Source organism: Thamnophis elegans, chromosome 7, assembly GCF_009769535.1.
Source record: "Thamnophis elegans isolate rThaEle1 chromosome 7, rThaEle1.pri, whole genome shotgun sequence".
NCBI lineage: Eukaryota > Metazoa > Chordata > Lepidosauria > Squamata > Colubridae > Thamnophis > Thamnophis elegans.
The window spans coordinates 55,595,943-55,619,718 of NC_045547.1; the positions used below are offsets into that span (position 1 = coordinate 55,595,943).

The following is a 23,776-nucleotide window of genomic DNA, read 5'->3' on the forward strand; positions in this document are numbered from 1 at the left end:
CACCCGGGTTCGAGTCAGTGCTGGAGCTCAGGACCCCTGACAGCACCCCAAATTTCGGGGTAGCTGGTGAAGTATTTTAATGCAGATTCAGGTTAATGTCAGGGTTCCAAATAGCATCAAAATTAAATCAGATTCCAAGGCAAAGTATTGCTCAAAGTTCCAATTTATTAAGAGAGCCATGTTGGCACATCTGGGAAAACCCAAATCGGAAAGCTTCCCAGTTTTCCCCACCAAGTTAAAAGTTCAAGATCCTGCCCCCACGCCCACAAGTCCATCACATGGTCCAATCTCCCACTGCCATGCTGGCAGTTTCACCCATCCAGTTCCGATCAGGTGCAGAGGTGCAGAGACAAAGGATGACCTTGGCTTTCTAGAAAGGAATTTTATTTTGGCTACATAGCATTTAACTCCGTAAAATCCTCCTTCCCATTTTCCCACCATAGAAAAGGCATAGTAGAATAATAGAAAGTGTAGCAGGCCAAAGGAATATGGCTGCAGGCCGACAGAAGCTTTTTTTTTTAGAACTACTGGAGATGGAATTTCATTATTATGTATGTTGACTGCAGCAAGAATTTTATATATGCAAGAATTCCCACAGTGGCAGAATACATGGAAAAAATGATAGAGCTGGCAGAGATGGAAAAATTAACTGTTTTAATCAAAGAAATGAATATATCTAGTTTCGTTTCTACATGGAAACTGCTTCTAGGCTGTGCTTGAAAAAGGAAAAATGAAATTCTGACTGGATTTTGCTGATTAGATTAGTTTAGAAATTAGTTTATTAAATGTGTAAAAGTAAAAAAAAATGAGGTTGCAATATTATTTTGTATTTTATTGCAATGAAAAATGTTGGAAATCAATGTTTTTTTCATCTTTATCTCACACCTATTTTCCCTCTTCTTTTCCTCCCTCATTTCCCTATTTTTATTTTATATTTTATATTACTACAATTTTCAATAAAAAATATTACCAAAAAAATCTAATCAAAGTCAACCAAAACAATGTACAATGTATCATTTTTCCAAACTGTGACATGTGAAGAAAACTGTGACAGAGTTTTAGAAAATGTCTGAAGAAAAGCACTTGTTTTAAAAAGAATAAAGTTACAAAATTCTCAATTTTTTAAATCAGGAGCAGTGATTACCTAATCTATCCTAAATGTTTCCTAAACATCTTCAAAGCTGAAGAGGAACCGTATGTTTTGTAACATATGCAAAGCAAAGTGCTCTCTGCAAACAAAACCAGAAAATATATTTACCAGCATTGGATCCTGTCAGGTTATAGCGTGCATTTAGTTTTTTTATGATGCTTTCATGAATTTGAAACCAGTCACTCTCTGTGTTACACCTGCAAAAAGAGTAACATTGCAAAACATTGCTCAGAAGTTAATGCTGTATCAACAGGAAAAGTAAAATTGTGAATAATCCAGTCAGCTCCAGATTGAAGGATATCCTGAGCAAACTTGTCCTTTGCAGTAGCTATTCAAATAGTTAGTTTCAGCAGTAACTTTAATCCATTCACCCTTCATTTTACCAGATTTATCAGCTGTCTGTTTACATAATATAAATATATAAACATGCATGTAATGTAAAACCATGACAGAGTATTGTTTCATAACATTGTCTGCCATTCTAATTGGTAAATGAGTTACTGCTGCTATTAGGCAAGTTTGCACATGAGAATTCAGCCCTATATAAACTGTTACTGCCAGTGGGATATGAATTTAGATTAAGTGAATCTATCAGTAAGTCTGAGATGTTTTAATTTGGATTTCTGCAAAGATCAGAAGTTGGACTTTGTGGCTTCACATGGTCCCTTCCAACTTTATGATTCTAGACCTTATTCTCTGCTTTAAAGAAAAGCTTAAAAATATAGTCTCAATAGAAAACAGTAGGAAAATAAAACTTCTCCACTGCTGATACATTCAGCAGGGAACACTTGCAACTGAATTTTAACAAAAGTAAAAAGAATCCATTATACTACAAGCCCCTTACATTGTTGTAAAGTCTTCTCAAATCCATTGCTTCACACAGCTCTAATTCAGGATCCTGGGGACCACAGCTAGAGAACAGTTGCCCTTAAGACACATAATGAATCCTAATCCAAATACTAATTTTTAAAATTAATACCAGCAGCCTGAGCAAGAGCCGAGCTCCAAGCCTTGTGGAGCGCAAATCGTGGTTGCCGCCTGCTCCAGAGCCACAAGGTGAGTTGTGGAAGAGAGGGGCCCATAGCTGCAAGGTTGCCAGGTGCTGTGAGCAGGGCTGGGACTGACAAAAATGTGCTGGGAACACCTCCAGGTGCCTGGAGAGAGAGATTGAGAGGCAGCTCCCAGCCCTCACTGGCTCAGCCAATCCGTGGGGCAGTGATTAAGGAACCGAGCCTCCATGAGTTGACCAGCGAAGGGAAGGATCTGCTGTGCTAAGCACTGTCTCAGGGATCACTGACCATGTTTGTGAGGGGACAAACTGCCCTAGTAAAGGGGGTGCTCATGGCTGCCTCCTGTGCTGATCATGCCCACCCCCTTCACTACGGCTTATTTTTGGGGTAATTTTTATATTAGGCACATGTTTAAAAATCAGGCTAGGGCTTATTTTTGGGGTAGGTCTTATTTTCAGGGAAACATGGTATATGTATGTCTGTGTATGTATAAGCTCTGTGTGTGTGTGTGTGTGTGTGTGTGTGTGTGTAGATATATAGATATACATATACACATATACATGTATTTGAAAGGAAAAATAGTCCACAGATTATATTTCATTGATAAAATGTGATCTAAATATTATTGTAATATATTACAAATATATGTATTCTTACATATATACTTTTAAAATAAGGTCATCTTTTGTATCACCAGCCAGTAGATCTGCTATACTGAGGACTGCACAACCAAAAGGTCGCCGATATTGTATATTGCAAGCATTTTTCTTTTCACCTGCCCCCATTCGGCCTGTCAAAACAAAATATATTGTGAAAGAAAAAGAACAAGAGACACTAAATAAATACATATCTGCTACCACCTGCAGTTAATTTAATAATTTTATTGGATGCTAACTGTGCCAACATTTAAGAGCACCTTCAATCTGTATCCTCCTGAATTGACCTAATTGTATGAAAAGTAGATAAAATGCCTACATTAACCTATGTGAGCCAGCTTTCTAAATTTGACTTTTCTTAGGAGCATTCACAGTTCACTATAAGCCCTCTATTGACATCAAGGTTGATTCCACCTTCTGTCCTTTCAAGCTGGGTAAAGTAAAGACCCAAATTGTTGGGGGCAATATGCTGACTCCGTACACCGCTTAGACAGGTCTGTAAAACACTGTGAAGTGATATATAAGTCTAAGTGCTATTGCTATTGCTATCAAAGAGGAACCCACATTAAATTTCTTAAGCTCCAACTGTATATATTCATTAAATCTTTTATCAGGAAAAGAGGTGTGCTTATCAATCTCTGCCTTAAATACACATGAGCTATATATATAAATTACGGAGCAACAAAAGGCACATTCTTATTAACAAATCACATGCTTGTCACATCTTTGTTTTAAAATAACCTGCACTTTTGCCATTACAATTGCACTGGAATGTGTGTAGTAAAATTTAAAAAAGAGCAACAAACCTAGGATCTAGTCTTGGCTTTGCAAGACATTATAGGCAACTGAACAGATGCAGATCAAATAGGGAATGAACATTAATGATTCCATTTGCACTTGATACTACACAGACACACAGACACACAGACACACACATATCCAGTGGTGGGATTCAAATAATTTAACAACAGGTTCTGTGGGTGTGGCTAAATGGCTAAATGGGCATGGCTATGTGGGCTATGTGGCCATGTGACTGGGTGGACGTGGCTATGGGGTCATGTGACTGGGTGGACGTGGCGAACTTGATGTCACTCACATGGAGGGGCGCCTCACCTGGCTTCTCCCTCGCCCCTCTCCTCCCAGCCAGTCCTCACCTCGGCTTGCTTGTTTTAGTAAGAGAGGAAGCATTTTTAAAGTCATCTTCCGCTTGATACTAGCCAATAAGATGAGATTTTGCTATCAGAAGACCTGATGTACCTTTCCAAGTATTGTTTATCGCCATTCTCTTGGTAAGACTGAATGGAGAGATTTATAAAGAATAACAGAGTTGGAAGGGACCTTGGAGGTTTTCTAGTCCAACCCCTTCTCAAGGATGAGACTATACTGTTATGGACAAATTTCTTCATAAAAACCTTCAGTGATGGTATACCCACAACTTCTGAAGGCATCCCATGCCTCTGATTAATTGTTCTCACTGTCAGAAAATTTCTTCTTATTTCTAGGTTGGATCTGTTTGATAAGTTTCCATCTCACAGATCAGTCTCACAGTTACTTCCAGTTGAGCCAGGCACCACCTATTCTATACCTGTGAATTTGTTTTTTTTTTTCTTGCCTAAGTGTAAAATCTTACTTTATTCTCCATTAAATTGCATTTTTGGTGAGAAATGATGTTCTACAGTGGCATTCATAATGATTTTTACAAAATGCACTAAAGCTTGAATAATACTTATACTGATAAAGGTTATTCTTTTTGAACATTAAAGCATATAGACAAGCAAATATTTCCAAACCATTGTAAATGAAAACACATTTGAAAGGCATTTTCAAAACAGTCAGCTGATGGATGTCTTACCATTCTTTCACTTTTCTTTTAATTAAATATTTTTGTTTTATTTTTTTCCCTTGGGCCTTATTGCAATATTCCAAAACTTTCACAGATCCTTCACAAAAACCCATTTCTAATTTAACTGGAATATATTGTTTTCATTCTCAGTTCTTCTGGTTACAGAACTTCCCTTCTCCTTCACTCATCATTTGTCCCTTTAATTACGTTGGAGCATACTTGCAACAAAAGGAAGCATTAATTTTGGAGTCGCCTGGGCAAGGGCAGCCCGCCGTTTCCAGGCCCAGCTTCATCCCAAGTGGTGAGCCCAGCACCAGCAGCCTCCATCACCTTGTGAGCCCGCCATGTGCTCCAGGCCAGTCCCCTGGGAACCAGGCATGAAGAGACAATTGCACCCAGTCCCTCATTGCCCGGAAAGGTTGGCAGGCAAGGTTTCCAGGTCCAACAAATCCCTCTTTTGGGGAGATTTTTAAACAAAGGGCTGGGAATTTCAAGTGAGATGTGTGCTACAGCCTTACCCACCCCACTGGCACCTCTGGGCTAGGCAGCGGTTCGGCTTTTCTGTCTGGCTGTGACCTTACCTACCTCCTGCAGCTGGTAGCAATGGGGAAGGAGAGCTACCAGCTGAGTTCCCTGCCAGTCCACAACTCATCTCCTGACTGGATTCTCCACAGCTGCTGGGGCTCGACTGCCGGGGGGGCGCAGACTGTGTGGTCAAGGCAAATGAGGGAGCCAGATGGAGAGCAGCAGCAGCTATGCTGGGCGAGTGAACGAGGAGTGACTGGCGCGGGGCGGGGTGGTGCAGCACAGGGCAAAATTTCAACAACTGATTTGACCAAACCGGCTGAATCACACCACTGCTTATATCTTCCAAAGTAGCCAGCATAACTGAGACTAAGAGTTTTTCTGCACATTTGAACATTTCAGTTTTAAAAAGTAGTAATAATAATATAACAACAGTAGCAATAATCTGTCGATTTATTCTGCCCTATAAGACTGACATGTTATACATTTAATGTATGTGGTTCCTTAATAACAATTGCTGTACAATTAAAAATTTTCCTTTATCAGGTGAAATTAGTATATGCATACCAATGCGTATAATGTGCACAGTAATGTAGATGTCCTTCCTAAGTTCACTGCTTCCCAAATCCTGTTGAGAATCAGAACAATCCAAAATTATGATATAATTTTTCTGTGGATTATTGATATAAACAATTTAAAATTTTTAAGTGTACTTCTGACTAGCATACTGAAGAGCAGTCAAGAAAAAAATAAAATATGGGTTATTCAAATACATTTTATTTGAACATTTGTACATGTTCATGGTCCTGGGAAATATAAGTAAAAATGTTAGTGATGAAGCCATCTTCTTTGTGGAGGTCTTCAAACTTCCAAATATGCATTAAGTCAAGATTTCCAGTCAGAGAATTTGGAATGACTATTTCTAGGAGAAATGACTTCTAACGGAAATAGGTCTCATTGTGCAGTTATGGTTGAAGCCCTGAATATCAAAAGCTATCCAGTTGTAGTTTTACTATGGTGCTGCCATGGTGTCAGCCAGCTTTTTGAAACTAGATGGAGTCCTAATTGATCAGATGTGAATAATCACTATTTGAATGATATTAAACCATAAATCTGATTCCATCTAGGAAAATAAATCCCATTCAGATTATTCTTAAAACTTAATTTAGAAATTTTCTCACAAAGTCCCACAGAAATGTTAAAACACAATGTTTCATATTGGAAAACAAAAGACTTCTTTAATTCTGAACTAAAATACATCTCAGAAGCAAACATCAAAGCTATCTTTGTGCCTATCATATATTTAAATATAAAATTCCTCTACTTGTTAGATACTAGACCAAATGGACAGTAAAATATATTATTATTACTATGTTGCTTTGTTCTTTTAAACTTCTTAGATATTAGTCTGAAGCCTCACTATTACATACACTCCGGTCATGTATTTGGATTACCGAATAAGTAATAAAAAATACATTAAAATACAGAAAATAAGGACAAATATATATATAAAGCAACTCACCACAAAAAGAGAGCAATATCTTTCTGGCTTCTCTGGACATTTGGGCAAACCACTCCGATTTAGTTTTAAAAAAAATCTCTCACTGTAAGATAAATATTATAATTGGAACAGATAAATTTATCTGTCACAGCAATGTGCAAAAAAAAGCCCAACACACCACATCCTTATTCAGTATTTGGATAAATATTTTTATCACTTTTTTCCAAAACAATCTTTTCTAAAATTCTAGAACAAGGTTCCAAAACAAGCCATTTTTTTTGTTTATCAGAGTAACTTTGATACTTTTGCTACAAAACCCAGCTCCTTCTACGTCACAATGCAGAATTCCATGAGGTTGAGATAATTGCTAAAAGAGTCATTGATATGGAATCAAAGCCAGATGGCTCTTTAAAATAACTCACTGAATAAAGCAGCAACTACTTAATTATATTTTTGATTATTAAGGAGTTGCTGCTTCAGTCAATAAATTATTTAAAATTCATTTCACAACTAATATGTTACTGAACTCATGAAATAATCTATCAGGATTTCAAAAAAGGGCTCATCCATTATTATCTACCTTGTTCCCCCAAAATAAGACAGGGTCTTATCTTCTTTCCCCCCCCCCCCCAATATGGCCTTGGCTTTATTATCAGGGGGGGCTTATTGTTTTGGGGTTGCTGGCCAGCAGCTGCTCTCTTGCGAGCGGGCTCCTGAAGAGCCTGGTGTGGGGACGGGAGGATGCAGCACAGCTTCAGGGGCAAACAGCTGTGTTGCACTGTCGCAGCAGCACAACACAGCAGCCATGAGGTACCACACTCAAGAGCAGCCTACTGGCACCCCCCTCTCCAGCTGGGCAGAGTGCCACTCACCAACCTAGTGGTATCCTGAAGGGGCCAAGCTGCGGGAGCCGAGGGGAACATACCCCGGAAGTCTGCTGCCGAGTCTTCTGGGAGCCAGGGCACAGAGTCTTCTAGCAGCCTGCCCACAACCATAGAGCAGGAAGTGCACTCCCAGAGCCACTGCCAAAAGACTCTATGCCTTGGCTCCCGGAAGACTTGGCAGCAGACTTCTGGGGTTTGGAAACTGCAGAAGAAGCCATCCTCAATGCTGGGATGGTGACGGAGGCAGCACCCTGGCCCTGCAGGGAGAGCTGACCCAGATCATGGTGAAGCCGGGAGGCACGCAAACAGGGGACGGAACAGGCCCTCACGCAACCCCACCTCTCCAGTCAGGCAGAGCACCACTCACCAACCTAGAGGCATCCTGAAGGTGCCAAGCTGTGAGAGCCAGGGGGGAACAGACCCCGGAAGTCTGCTGCTGAGTCTTCCAGGAGCCAGGGCAGAGAATCTTCCAGCAGTCTGCCCACAACCATAGAGTGTCTCTTCCCCCCCAGCTTCCGCAGCTTGATGCCTTCGGGATATTGCTAGGTTGGTCAGTAGCGCTCTGCCCAGCTGGAGGGTGATTGCCAGGCGGCTGCTGGTGAGCATGGTCACCTCATGGCTCCTGTGTTGTGACAGCACAACATAGCCATTCACCCCTGATGCTGTGCCCGCGTCCTCTCGTCCCCATGCCAGGCTCTTCGGGAGCCTGCTCGCAAGAGAGCAGCCACCTGGCAACCCTCCTTTCCAGCCAGGCAGAGCACCACTCACCGACCCATCAGTATCCCAAAGACATCAAGCTGCGCAAGCACCTGTTCCGCCACCCCCGGCTCCCGCAGCTTGGCATCTTTGGGATACCACTAGATCACTGAGTGGTGCTCTGCCTGGCTGAGGGTGTGTGTCCAAGGGGCTTATTTTTGGGGGAGGACTTATATTTTTGCCCACCCCAAAAATCTGGCATGGCCTTATTTTAAGGACATGTCATATTTTGGGGAAAATATGGTAGTAAGCTTACTGGTAGAAAAATACTTGCTTTTTTAGTCCAAATCAGTAACAAATCATAGTTGTATAATAAGGGGGAGAAGTGACAAACAATTTGACAAAATCATCTTAGATAAAAGTTATTTGCGATACTTGTTTTGATGTCCAAATGTTCTTTTAGCAAATAAAAAAGTGGAAACTTAAAAGGATATTATTACTTGCTCTATTTTTTTAAGAATTGCTATTCCCATTCCAGTTGATTTATCTGATACAGGATAACATTTGTGATGAAAATTTTCTTGCAGGATAACAACAAAAAAGTTAAGAAGATGAATTTTTTTAAAAATAAGTACATTCTACTTCAGTATGAAGTTTGTTTTCTTATATTTTCTGAAAAAAGGAAGAAATTATAAATATCTAACTACTCAGTCATCAATTTTTCCATCAAGAATATAAATTAGAAACTTAAAATGCAATGTTAATCTATTATTAAAAGAAATACTAATCAAAAGAAACAATACTGATAGTTAAATCCATAATTTAAGGAGTGAAGGGAGGCTTCCGTTACTGTGCCTTCTAATCATCTTATTCCGAAATTTTGCCATAAATAAGATATTGCTTTGTGCATTCTTTTTTAACTAAAGCTTTCTCAGCTATTTCTTCAGCTCTTCTCAAGGCCAAGTAATTTGTCACCCATATGTTCTTTGCCATATACAATAGTAAAAATAGCAGCCAAAACATCTATTCAAGTCTTTTAAAAGGCAGAATAAAAGGCTAATATTAACAGCTGCATCTTGTACACTTTCCCAATTTTTCCTAAGGTTGAACAGTCTTCAATGAAGATTCCATTCTTGTCATTTACATTCAGATGAAATGCTTTAATTAGTTCAAATTCAATATTAGAAATTTATAGGTCTCAAATATATGGGATACAATATAATAAGTTGCAATTTTCCATAATATAGATTATCATATCATTTATGAAAGATATCATACAATTTATCATACAAGTTTTATTCTTTGTTCATTTGCCTAGAGTTAGTATTTTAAAGTATAGCCACATTATTACATATCTAGAGCACAGCCATGTTTGCCCGATGTGTGAACTCTGGACATACACAGCTTCTGGCTTGAGATAAGTACCAGGTAATGGGTTTTACAGAAAAACAAGATAAGGGAATATCAAAGAGATGAGAAATGAAGGGGCTGGCTGCTTAGCAAGACAGGCCTAACTAATTGTAAAGTTTAGGTAGGATAGCAGATTATGTTAGCATGTGACTGACCTGGGCTTATCAACTGGGCCTGGCAACGAGGGACAAGCGGCCAGTGATAGAATTGTATAAAATAGGCTGAGCCAAAGTTTCACAAGCTTTTGCAAACACTTTTAATAAATCTTACTTCTGATTGACCCAAGTATGTGTGAATTTGTTATGCACAATTTGATGCCCAATGTGGGGCTCCAGAATGGCATCTGGATAGCCTGGAGGCGGCCCCAAGGGAAGACATGCCCTGCTGATTTCAACGGTCCAAACGAGGGAAATGATGACAGATCCGGTGCCCGTGAAGCAACCCAGACATTAAATAGAGGTCAATGAAGAAGAACCTCAACAGAAATCTTGAAGTGAATATAAATCCCTATCACAGAGATCCTCAATTCAAAATCATCCATCTAAGTTCAACATTCTTGAAATTGCTAAGATATTGGGGCCATGATCACAGAACCATCAAACATTTTGTTGCAAATAATCAACAGGGTTGCAAGAAACGTGTTGAGAAAAAAGATGCACATTAACTGCCAAAGGTTATTAGAAGAATAAAACATGATGCTACCAGGAACCCATTATCCTCCAGTGCTGTCATATTCTAGAACTGCAACCTACTGGAGTGCCCAGAAACACAAGGTGTTCAGTACTCAGAGGCATGGCCAAAAGAAGGCAGGCTGAAACCCATCACCACTGAACAAGACAAGTTGAAATGGCAACACTGAGCCAAGAAATATCTGAAGACAGATTTTTCAAAGGTTTTATGGACTGATCAGATGAGAGTGATTCTTGATGGACCAGATTCGACTCAGAGGCCAGCAAGGTGGAGATGGGGTATTGATAAGGGCTGGTATTATTAAAGATGAGCTAGTTGGATCTTTTTGGGTTGAAAATGGACTCAAAATCAATTTCCAAACTTACTGCCACTTTTTAAAAGACACTTTCTTCAAGCAGTGGTACAGGAAAAAGTCTGCATCTTTCAAGAAGACGATGATTTTTATGCAGGACAATGCTCCATCGCATGCATCAAAGTACTCCACTGTGTGGCTAGCCAGTAAAGGCCTTAAAGATGAACAAATAATGACATGGCCCCCTTCCTCATCTGACCTAAACCCTATTGAGAACGTTTGTGTCCTTCTTAAATGGGAGATTTATGGTGAAGGAAAACAGTACACCTCTCTGAACAGTGTCTGGGAGGCTGTGGTTGCTACTGCACGAAAAGTTGATCGTCAACAGATCAAGAAACTGAGAGACTCCACGAATGGAAGAAGAATGGCTATATTGATCACATTTTTTTAATGTCAGAAATGTTTATTTGTACATTTTGAGTTGTTTGTTTATTATTCTCACAGATATAAATAAACGAGTGAGATGGAAAAAAATCATTTTTCATTTAGTTGCATAATAATTCTGCATACTCAGAGGTGGGTTGCTCCCAGTTCAGCCGAACTGGTAGTGTGATTTGGCCTGGGTCACAGAACCGGTTCTGCAACCCAGGCTGGTCACGCCCCCAAACTGGTTTCCCGGTCTCTTCTGCCATTGCCGGCATGTTTCTGCACACACGCAGAACAATTGACAATCAATTGTGCATGCGCAAGCAAAGTGTGCATGCAGCAAACTGGTACCAACAGGTACAGGAACCCACCTGTGTGCACTCTCATAGTTGCCCAATAATTGTTCACACATAGACATTCTCCTAAGAAAGTCAAAACCTCACTTTTACTTTCTTCAATACACAGGTTTGGAGTTTATTAACATTTTGGATTGATCAAGAGCACTGTAGTTGTTCAATAATAAATCTTCCAAAATACAGCTTGCCTAATAATTGTGCATACAGTGTATAAACTTTGTTATAATTTGTGATATAGTAATTGCTCAGTTTTGATTTAAGCTAACAATTCAGTCAAATTAACATCAAGTTTCTTCATTCACTAAACATTCACCAAATGACAAATTTTAAAAAAATCAGTAGTGAAAATGGCTAAGTAAGACATAAATGACTAAATAGCTATCAGCACAGAAAAAACTTCAAATGCTTTCAATGGAGCCACAATTATTATAATAATTGGGTATTAACTTATGATTTGCAATCAATCACCAATAATCCAGATTTGAAGATTCAGTCTAAGTAATACAATAGCATTTATGAATGAAAACATTTTACACCTAATATTTTGTTGCCATAGGATGAAGGGTATAAAATTGATATTTATAGGGTAATGGAATTCAAATTTTATAGAGCTTCAGGCTCCCTCAGCAATAGTTCTGACAGAGGTCTAGTACAAATGGGAATGTCACATCATTAAAAATTTCATGGCTAGCTCACCTTTAGAAAAAAAAAAGCAATTTGCAACTATTTTCATATATTTCATATAGTTCTATTTATTCTCCTTCACTATGCTTCTGGGAGCACAAATACACACACACATATTTGAATGTACACATGGGTACTATTATGCTAGTTGAACATTTAAATTTACAATGATGAACCACGATAAAATTGTTTTTTATGCTGTTAGTTTTCAATATTCACACCATAGTAACTTAAGGAGTAGAGAGCCCAACTGGAGAAGAGTATCAATTTGAGCAAGGTCATCTATTAATGGTTATTTGGCTTTTACATAAGATGTTTTTGATTAGATCTTCTTTGGTTGTTGTAAGCCACCCAGAGTCAATATCCACATTGGGCAGCCATATAAATTCTATAAATAAATAAGTTGTAAGATTGACAAAAAAAGAAAGCCTGGGTCAATTGAGACCTGAAAGTTACGTGTAATGAAGGAGAAATAGTCTGAAGTCCATTTTTATCTTAAAGATGACTCATCCATCTGCAATCTCAATAATCGAGGGGAAAAAATACAACTCCTAGCAAGAGGAATTCTTAGCCAGTAGATTAAGAAATTACAATATTCAAAAAATCTGAGTAAAGAAATTGCAAAAAAGAAATGAGTTTAAAGAAAAGACTTTTTTTTAAAAAGAAATCTTTAGGACCCTTACAAACAGCAGTCAGAAATAAAAGTTCAGATTGTGCACTATTTGAACTCAAGCCAGAAGTTAAAATAAACCCTAGAAAACTCTATAAATAAGGCAATTTTTACATGTTTATAGAATATCTGGAGTAAGTATAGGACTTGGTGAAAAGTTTATGCTATTAAAATCTAAGCACTATTAATGAATTTGTAAAGCAATACGGATCCTTAAAGAATGTCATTGCCATAGATGTATACTACAGGTCACCCAACCAAGCAGAAAAAATAGATGTATTTGCCAACCAACAAATATATGTAGGAAGCACGCTACAATAGTAATGGTGGACTTCAATTACCCTGACATCAATTGGAAGACTAACCCCACATGAAGTGAGAAATTGAATGGGTTCCTGACCAACCTAACTGACCAACCTTTGTTGTCCCAAAGATAGAGGAGGGAACTAAAGGAACAGACATACTGGACTTAATTCTTACAAACAGAAGTGACAGAGAGAGTTGAAACCGCAGGAACCTTGGGTGACAATGACCATGTCATACTAGAATTCAACATAATGTAAACACAAGCAATAGAACACTAGGATACCAGAGTCCTAGATTTTAAAAGAAGTGATTTTAATAAACTTAGATGAAAATCCTTAAGAAGAAACCAGCATGGCTGCACAAAGATCTCTTTGACAAATTGAAAGAGAAAAAATACACAAAAATGAGAAGAGGGGCACATAACTAAGGCAGAATTTCAGCAGATAGCCAGAATCTGCATAGACAAAGTCGGGAAAGCAAAGACTCAGAATAAACAAAGACTTGCAACAAAAATCAAGGATAATTTTAAAAAAAATTCTTCCAACATAAAAATATCAAGAAAAAAATCAAGAAAACTAAAGAGAGAAGACAGCAAAGAAATAACAGGTAACAGAGAGAAGCAGAGTTGCTTAACTAATTCTTTGCATCGGCTTTATCAGAGTTTGTTTCAAAAATCACATCCAGAAAGCACACACAAATAACTGATTCAGCAGGATTCACTAACTTCTTTATATACATAATAACACATGAGTAAATGTACAATACCAATAGTGGCTTATCCAAACATGGTAGTAGTTACAGGCAAAAAGCAGGCAGAGGAGAGATTGGTTTCAGTTCAGAGTTCAGACCTTAATACAGACAAGACCAGACTAGTTTCGTTTTAGAGCGGATAACAAGTTAAACCACGCCCAGACTCCTTGCTTAAATTTCTGTTTCCAAACAGCCCTCATTGGCTGACTTAGTTGCTATGCCTATTCATTGGCTGACCTTGTTACCATGTCTCTGCCAGTTCATGAATATTCTGACAGTCTTCACACAAAAAGAAACGATAGTCCAACCTACCAAAAACATAACTGTAAAAGACAGACTAGAAATAAAAGTTAAAATAAGCAAAAAATGGTAAAAGAACACTTGTCTGATCTTAATGAATTTTAATGAAGAACATTTATATGAATATAAATCACTGGGACCTGATGAATTACACCCCTGAGTTCTAAAGGAGCTGGCAGATGTCATCTCAGAACCACTGTACCACATCTTTCAAAACTTCCTGGAGCATCAGGGAACTACCAGAAACCTGGAAAAGAGCTGATGTGGTTCCCATCTTCAAAAAGAAAGGAAAAAAGGGGGGACCCAGGAATCTATAGATCAATCAGCTTAACTTAAATAACCAAGAGGATACTGGAAAAGATAATAGAAAAACATATCTACTAACATCTAGAAACAAGTAAAGTAATAACTGGGTTTGTTAAAAACAGATCATGCCAAACCAAACTTACTTCATTTTTCAACATAGTGATTTAGTTAGTAGACCAGCGAAATACTGTGGACATAATATGCTTAGAGTTCAGCAAAGCATTTGACAAAGTAGACCACAATCTACTTCTTGGTAAACTAGAAAAAAGTGGGATAGATAGCCTCACCATCAGATGGATTTGTAACTGGCTGACAAACCACACTCAATGATTAGTTCTTAATGAGTCTACATGGAGGGAAGTAAGCAGTGAGGTACCACAAAGTTCCATCTTAGGCACAATACTCTTCAATATCATCATAAATGACTTAGATGAGGGAATAGAAAGGGAACTTACCAAATTTGAGGATGATACTAAGCTGGCAGGAATAGCCAATAGCCCCAGATGATATGCTCATAAACTAGATAGATCTTGAGAGACTTGAAAACTGGGCCCTATCTAACAAAATGAAATTCAATATAGAGAAAAGTAAAGTAAAATCTTACACTTAGGCAAGGAAAACCAAAAATACACATACAGACTGGGTGAAACCAGGCTTAATAGCAGAAACTGTGAGAGGGATCGTGGAGTCTTAGTGAACAACCAATTAAATATGAGTTAAAAGCATGTGGCAGCAGCCAAAAAAGCCAGTGCAATCATAAATTGCATTAACAGAGGGATACAATCAGAATCAAATAAGGTACTACCATGTTTCCCTGATAATACAATCTACCCTGAATATAAGTGCTAGCCTAATTTTTTGGGGGGTGGACCTAATATAAGCCCTACCCTAAAAAAAAGCCCTAGTGAAGGGGGTAGATGTGGCCAGCATAGGAGGCAGCCCTTCCTTTCCCCAGTCACCTCATGTCTGCTCGGCCCCTTAAATGTGGCCTGCAGATCAGCTGAGCCAGCAAGGGAGTTCTGTCTCTCTGGGCACCTGAAGAAGTTTCTCGTGCACTCTTGCCAGCCCTAGTCCTGGTCACAGCACCAGGCAACCTCACAGCTGAGGTCTCCTCTCTTCCATAGCTCACTTTGTGGCTCTGGAGCAGGCAGCAACCATGGTTTGTGCTTCGCCAGGCCTGGAGTTTGGGTGTTGCTCAGACTGCTGCTACAATGAGGCAGAAAGCCATGCAGCCAGTCAGAATTGGCTTGTGCTTGGTTGGTGCTGCTTGAGAAAAAGGTGATTGGCAGACAATTCAGGAAGATTGTGGGAAGCGTGTGCTTACTATAGAAGCAAAGCACAGCCTGTCCTTTTCAAGCGATCAAATGTGGGGAGGGGGATTTTCCTGCCGATTGCCAAAAAGCATCCGTGCTGGGCTTTTTGGCGATCGGCCATGTGCCCAGTAACCCATTCATTCATCTCTCTCTCCCATGCAGAGAGAGATGAGAGATGAGAGATGAGAGAGAGAGAGAGAGAGAGAGAGAGAGAGAGAGGGAGAGAGAGAGAGAGAGAGAGATGAATGAGCAACTGGGTATGTGGCTGTCAGATGGTTTCCAGTGCCGGAGAGGGCAGGAATGGAAGCAGCCAGGATGTTGCTGCCTTTCATTGGGGCAAGTGGAGCAAGATAGGCTCCTCTTGCCATCTGTTCTCCCCCCCCTCGCCAGGCATGGCAGGGCTTCCGCCCCCTCACTTATCCACCCGCCTCATTTATCGATGGAATTTGGGGATGGCAGGTGGGGTGGGGCAGGGGAGAAAGGGTATTCCCAACTCCCAGGCCAACTGGCTTCTTCCCGGCAGCTCTTTCTCTGCCTTTCAGCATTGGCTGTCAAAGACGAAGATTTTGTGAGCAGAAAAGCTTGCCCCACCCATCGCTGCCCAGGTGCCCTTGCTTTCCCCAAGCATTTCTTTGCCTACTTAATTTCCAGCTCCGTTGAGTTTTTTGCCATTGTGTGCAGGAAAACAAGTTTGTGGGGCTACCATAAAAATGTTCAATCAATTAATTCCAACTTCTTGCAGAAAAAAAGATCACTCTTTTTAAAGCATAAGGTTGCTTCTGCACTGCCAGAATAACAGATCAAACTTCTCTTAAAGACTTGCTTTCATCAAAATGTCACAACATAAAAATGCACACAATATTTTCTATTAAAAATGCCCTCTATTCAAATATTCCAACCCAACCAACCCAAATAGATTGTTGTCTATCTACCTAACTGCTCTTTCACGCTCTATAAATCATGTCTGCTTATGCTACAATTTCTGACAATTACTGAAAGAGCTGCCAGAAATAACTTACTTTAATAAATAAAACAGAAGTTTCAAACCATTCCTACTCGCTCCCTCAATGTTGCATTGATACATGCTTCCTGTAAGTGAAATATGAACAACATACAATATATAAAAACATTACCATCCCTAAAGGGTTAGGGTGCATATCAATAGCATCCTGATTTTAGTAACAGAGTTCTGTTTGAAGTTACAAGGTTATGTTTTATGTATGCACTGCAAGTGCTAAGCTTCAACTTCTAAGCATTGTTTTGCACATATTGAATTGGTATGCAATTGCCTAATTCTAGAAAGTTTTCTGAATTCACTTACCGGTCTACAGATTTTCTGAAATCAACCAAGGTCAGCTAAATGCTGCCTAGCTGCAGCCTTATAAACATGAAGCTACAACAACTATCCAAAATGTTATTTCTTTTTTTAAAAATATTTTTTTTAATTTTCAAACAAACAAACATACAAAACATATAACATAAAAACCTCTTCAACTGCATACAATGTGTTGATTGGTTACAGGGTTTTCCTGCATCCCTGCCATAGTCATCACTTGAGCTTTATCAAAATTCACATATTGTCAATCAAATATATTTGTATACATTATAATTATATTTCATTTGTTTGATTATCACTATTGTTTCTCCATTTTAAACAAGGTATTCTAAATATGTATCCATTTATATTATAATGATTCATTATATCATCTTCAATATATCCAATAATAAAGAATGTTTTATATCCTATTCTAAATCATTCTATTATTTTAGCATTGATAACATTCTCTAATAATTTTCAATTCCATGTTTTTTCCATTATTAGTATCATCAATCTAATACACATGTATACAAATTGTGATAATTGTTAAACATCCATTAAGCATAGCTATTATTACATCCTTTTTATATGAAACATATTAAATTTGAAGTAAATTTATATTATGGCATTTCATTACATCATCCTGAAATCATCCAATGATATTACATCTTTATATTCTATTCTATATAGAATTATTTATTTTTATAAAAAGGTTTTTCAACATCATCTCCATCATCCTCACTTACAGTTTGTATAAAATTTCATATTATCAATCTAGCATATATAAATGCTTTATTATCATTATTAATCATTTATTTGGCTATAGCTATTATTACTTTGTCTTATACATAGTACTCAAAATTTAATTACATTTAACTAAATTTTATTGTGACATTTCATTTCATCACCCTGCATCCTTCCAGATATAGTGCAGTCCAATATCTCTTGCCATTTGTAGAATCTGTATTCTAAGTGTTTTCTTGATAAATCTTATGTGGACTTCTCTTGACAACTTGTTATTCATTGCATATCTTATAAAGATTTGAAACCCTCTATCTGTTCCTTTCATCAGCTTGACTTTTGTTATCGCTGGTGCTTCTGCCAAAATTGCTCTCATTATTTCTGCCAAATTTTCTTCCCTTTCTTCATCTATATTTTGACATCTGAGATAGAGTTCCAGCTCATCAATCTCTCCTTTCCGTATTTCGCACTTATCATTTCCCTCAACTCTCGATTTGCTGTCAGTGTCAACAATATTCTTATCATTTTCATATGTCTCTGTGTGTCAGACCTGCTGACACTGTGTTTTTTTTAAGTCTGTCCTCAAATTTCATTGTTGTTTTATAAGTATTCTCAATTCTTCCCTCCGTACTTTCTGTATTTTGATCTATAATTTCAAGTCTCTTTTCAATTCTCTCTGTGATTATTAAGACTTTTTGAATTTCTAGCATAATTCTTTGCAATCTTAATCCCTTTTCTTCTTCATATTGGGCCATTTTTCCCGGTTATAAACACTGCCACTAAAACATCCAAGGCTTTTGCTAGGTTTCAAACAAATTCAGTAAAGTTTTTCAGGTCAAAGCTTTCTCTTTCCTTCAAAGAAACATCTGTATAAACAAGATGTTTTCCACTGACCCTTTCAGTAAACAAAGCCAATAGCTTTGTATTATCAGATGTTGCCAAGCCTCTAGCCTCTAGATGGCAGTGTTACATTCTTTCCCTCTGTTTTTGCCTCTCTTTCTAAGCTCCGAACTCCGGAAGAGAAGAAAAAAATGTTTAAAGATTACGATCTGGCCAAGTCTTGTGAGGAAAGAAACTTTTAATCCACAAATACAAAAAATGGAAAAAGTATAGAGGAAGAAGGGGAAAAAAGACCAGTCCAGTTTAAAAGTAAGAGGCATTTGTAAAAAGTCAATCCATAGAAAAGAAACAAAATTAAAGTGAAAAAGATAACATGATAGTTTTAAACCAGGGCTAATTTGCTGCTTACTTACTTCTGTCTTCAATTTTATTTTAACTAAATCTTTTGAGTTTTTTCTTCTCTAATAATAAGGATTTTTCTCACCATTTTGACACACTGTCTCTCCTATTCTGCTTCCATTTCAGGGGACTGTCCCAACCTTCTGCAGCCATTTTGACTGCTTCTTTTGTAGCCAGCAAAAAGAGCTTTCTCCTGGATCGATCAGGGACTTTGCAATGTCCCTGAGATCAGCAGCACATGCTCTTCTCTATCACCATTCCTTCAGAATGGTTTAGATCCAAAAAGGACCATCCAGCAACAGAGATATCAACAGCAGTCCTGGAGCTCCAAGATTGCATGTCATGTTGTTGTGACGTCAAGCCCCGCCCAGCATGATATTTCTTTCTTACATACAGTACATCTTAATCAATATTTTGGTGGAGTAATGTTTTCACCTGCTTTAACCTGTAATAGGAGAGGGGAGGGGGAGAAAAAGAATATGACCTGGGGAAATTTGTACTTCAAATGCTCTTAAGTATGTTTGGTAATTGTTAAAATTAATAACTTAAATAAAGCATAGGCATAAAGATGATTTTTTTATTGGTAAAATAAAAATAGACAACAAGTCAACAGCAAGATGCACAACTATAAAAGGAGATAATTGTTTTTGCCTCCGCCCCACCCCCAGGAGCACTCTGCAAGCCCCCCAAAGGCTATTCATTCCTCTTTTTTTTAAAAAGGGCTCATTTTTGCGAAAAACAGACCATTTTTGCGAGGTTTGCAGAGTGCAAAAACTTTTCCCCCTTTTTGGGAGAGATTCACCAGTGAAAAAATAGGAAAAGAAATTGCATCATAGTATTTTAACAAGGTTTGTCAGGGTATCGAGAGTGAAATTTTTTCAATAGAGAAGGGGCCCTAACATGGTGTTTCTCTACCCATTCATTTTGGGCTGAACTAGTGGCCATTCCATGCCAGGCGCCACTATAAATGTAAGCATTTCCTCGTGGCTTCCAATGCCTATCTTTAGAGGCTCAGTGGCAAATGAAGCTGGCTCCCCCCCTGCTACTGACCCATCTAGTTGGCAAAAAGCTATGGGGCTTTTCAGTTTCCTTACAATAATCCTCAACTTCCTTACCAGGGTTGGGCTGATCAAACGGCAGGTGCACCCCGAATCCACTAAAGCTGAGATTTTTATCCCCCTCTCCCAGTTGGGGATAAATAGCCTCAGGGGCAAGCGGTTTAATTGGTTTGCTTACCAGTGGTTCATCCTCTGGATCGCTTCCAGATGAGTATTGTGATCTGCTGCGAAGCCGGGGTTTCCTCCTCAAAGAAGTGAGGGAGTGGAAATTCTACGGTCTCCCTGCTCCTCAGGGACATCTCCTTTCCGCGCTGGCCAGGTTTTGAAGGTTTTCTTCTCAATGGCCGATCTGGTTTCTTAGCCAGAGGCTGAGAACGGCATTCTGCAGCTCAGTAACCCTCTTTTCCACAGTTGAAACAGACTAAGGATTTTGGAGAATGTATCGTTTGTGGTTTAAAAGGTTCTTGTTTCCATTGAGGTGGGGATTTCTTCCACATTCGTCCTGCCCAATACTGATTTCTGGCCATGTCGATCTCTGCCTCTTCAGCAATAAGATACCACTCATGTAGATGGGTTGGGGCACCTCTGGCCACACAAGCATTGTAGAGTTCATCACTCAGCCCATCCTTGAACCAGCTTACCAGGATATCATCTGGCCAGTTCACATGACATGCCAGGTCTCAGAATTCTTCGGTATACTCTGCCACTGGCCGGCATTCCTGCTTCACAACTTTAATGTGGTCACGTGCTTTGTGGTCTGTGAGGGGGTCCTCGAACCATTGTCGCAGGGCCATCATGAACCGATCAAAGTCCCGCAGTTCTAGTGCATCGGCATCATGTAAAGTCACCATCCATCTGGCAGCGGCTTCTTCCAGGGCTAGGGTGACCACTCACACTCGGGCTCCTTCGGTTCAAAAATCACACCCATATTCTTGCATGTAGGTGAGCATGTGTGCCACAAAGAATCCCAATTTTTTTGGGTTCCCATCAAATTTTATCTCCAGGGAAGGAGTTTTCCTTTCTAACTTCAGGTTTTTGGATTGGTTCGGAGTGGCCCCCAACCCATGCGCCAACTGGGGGGAGGGTTTTTTGGGTTCCTAGCTGTTGCTGCTGTGCTGTCAGCTTGATCAGCAGGGACCAGAGGGGGGTTAGTTCCCCTGGCGTCACCCCCATTTGCCGCGCTTCCAACGCTTCTCGGTTGCCGGTCTGCCTCCCCCTGGATGTTGAGATTTTCCAAAATTTCCATCACCAACTGGCCTCTTCAGAGGATCCTTTCTCAGTGGGACTTCATTTCCTGGGGGGGGGGGGTTCTAACTCAAATTTCCACCCTGATTTTCTGCTACCTCGGGTAAGAGTGACTCCCCTGGTCTTCCCTTCCCAGCCGTCTTTTGTCCCGATTCCGATTGACCAATGGGGCTTTTTGGGGTCCTCCAAGCTCACTCCGTTCTCTCCGCCAGGATACAAAGAGCAGGTCTCTGGTTATGGAGGGATTTTCATCTCCCTCCAGCAGTCAGTTTCCCCTTGTTCGCTGTTATGCTCAGACATGGTTTGTTGGGTCCCCTCAGTAGAGTAAAAATGTTTTTCTCCTGGTTGACCATTTTGCAGAGAGATGCTGCTTTGTGTAATGGCTCCTCTCCTAACTTGAGAAAGTAAAGACTCTTGAAATGGATTATTTCAAAAGGAACCTTTAATCAGTCAGGATGGAAACTATTAGAAGGAAAGCAGCATCTGAAAACTTTTAGGCCATGCAAATGGGATTAAGCTGATAATGACCCTTCCCCTTTGTCCGAATGCAGATTCTGGCCAATACACAAGTGTGAAGATGCGTCCTTAACTCTTCTGCCCTGGGAGTCAATAAAGCACATGTTCCCATGGCTACCTCTAGTTAGACATCAAAGTTATATATCCCACATGGCTATCATAAACATCCCTCCAGAGATATTGGGACCTTCAGTCTCCCGGTGACAGGAAACCAGTTGTAAAGTTGTAAAACTCAGTTGTTTCAGATGTAGCTAATGATTTAACTCCGAGGCTCCCCTCCTCCCAATTAAATCTCAGCATCACTTTTAGGGATCTGACAGTGTTATTCTTATGTAAGGTGTAAGTGCATGCAATTAAAGTTTTCCTTTCTGTGTCTCTTCTTTGTGCAGGTTATTGGAGCAAGGTAGTGAGGTGGTGGTATAGAAGACCAACTGCCAAGCCACTCCCACTCAGTCACATGACTGCCAAGCCACTCCCACCTTATCACATGACCACCAAGCCATTCCCACAAAACAGGCCACACCTACAGAATAAGTTCTAAAAAAATTTGAAACCCATCACTGGTGCACAATTTCCTTGTGGTTCAAAACATATAAATTGTTTAATTTCAAACCTTGTGCACACACCGTTATTCTTTATGATCTTACCTGCACCCTTTGCAAAAATTACTATACCCATAATTGTTTAAGCAAGACACACTCAGCAAATTGTGATTTAATTCTGTAAATTTTATCAAACGATTTACCAATACACGATATATATATACTATTCGTTGCCCCTGTACAGAAGAATGATTACCATTTGCCAGGCTTACAAATCCCTGGGCAGTATCTTCCACATCCAAAACTGAGAAACAAAAGCAAAAGAAATCCAAGATTCAAAGCTTGGGACATTTTAGATAGCAGGCAGTGTGATTACATGGTTCTAAAATAGCTGATCTTCATTATTAGAGTTATTTTATCTGCAATAAAAGCAATTTATCTGAGCCTGGCCCTTGAGTCATCATTATTAGCTCCTGAGTGAGAATTTGAGTTTGATAAAGATGCACTGCTAAGCCTTGCATGAACCTCTGACAATATGAAAGTACACTTGCGTCTCTCTATCACCATAATTGATTTTAGATGCAATACTTTGTAACTGTAAATGGCTTACATTACTATAAGGCAAAAATACATATTACAGAGGAGTTAATACAGTTAAATGCAGACTGCAGCTGCTTGTACTGTAAAGTCACCTTGGGAAAATCTAAAGTTTACAAAAAGAGTAAAGAATATTCAAGAAAAAAACTTTCAAGAAATTACATTATATGTATAAAAACTTTTGACAATAATTTCAATGCTCATAGAATGAAAATTAAGTATTAAAGAATGGAATGCAAATAGTTCTCATTTAAAATTGCTTTGTTTCGTGAGCAAGGTTATGCTGCCACTGAAAAAGAAACTTTATGACTTCACACTTACGTTACAATATCCCAGTTATATGACTGACATTTGCGTGCTTCACAGCTAATTTATGACAAGCACAGGAGAAATTACAAGTCATGGACCCATGTGTCATTTAATGACTATGAGTGATTGAGTCACTTAACAACCATAGCAGAAGTGAAGTTGTAATCCTATTGTGGTCCATTGATGTGCTGCTTAACAGCCATGTCACTTATCAACAGAATTGCCCAATTGTGGCTTATAAGCAAAAACTATTTGTTAATTCTGAAACTTTTCAAAAACAGGGAATATCAGCTATACTCACTTAGTGACTGTAATAGCAGCCTCATCAATTAATGACTGCAATTCTAGTCCCAATTGCCATTGTAATCAGAGGACCGTATGTATCTAAACCCACACACGCACACATTCCACACAAATTATTGATACATCCTAAAAGGATAACA

At 39.1% G+C, this 23,776-nt stretch overlaps 1 protein-coding gene across 4 annotated transcripts in view; it reads right to left on the reverse strand.

Moving 5' to 3' along the window:
- The window catches only part of DOCK4 (dedicator of cytokinesis 4), a 387,382-nt gene that overhangs the window by 190,831 nt on the left and 172,775 nt on the right, over window positions 1-23,776 (reverse strand). For all 4 annotated transcript variants that reach the window (XM_032221143.1, XM_032221144.1, XM_032221142.1 and 1 more), the window contains exons 9-12: window positions 6,707-6,788; window positions 5,752-5,812; window positions 2,818-2,950; window positions 1,259-1,347 (exon numbers count right to left, since the gene is read on the reverse strand). In XM_032221143.1, coding sequence (XP_032077034.1) covers window positions 1,259-1,347; window positions 2,818-2,950; window positions 5,752-5,812; window positions 6,707-6,788 — 365 coding nt within the window. The remainder of the gene's footprint in view (window positions 1-1,258; window positions 1,348-2,817; window positions 2,951-5,751; window positions 5,813-6,706; window positions 6,789-23,776) is intronic.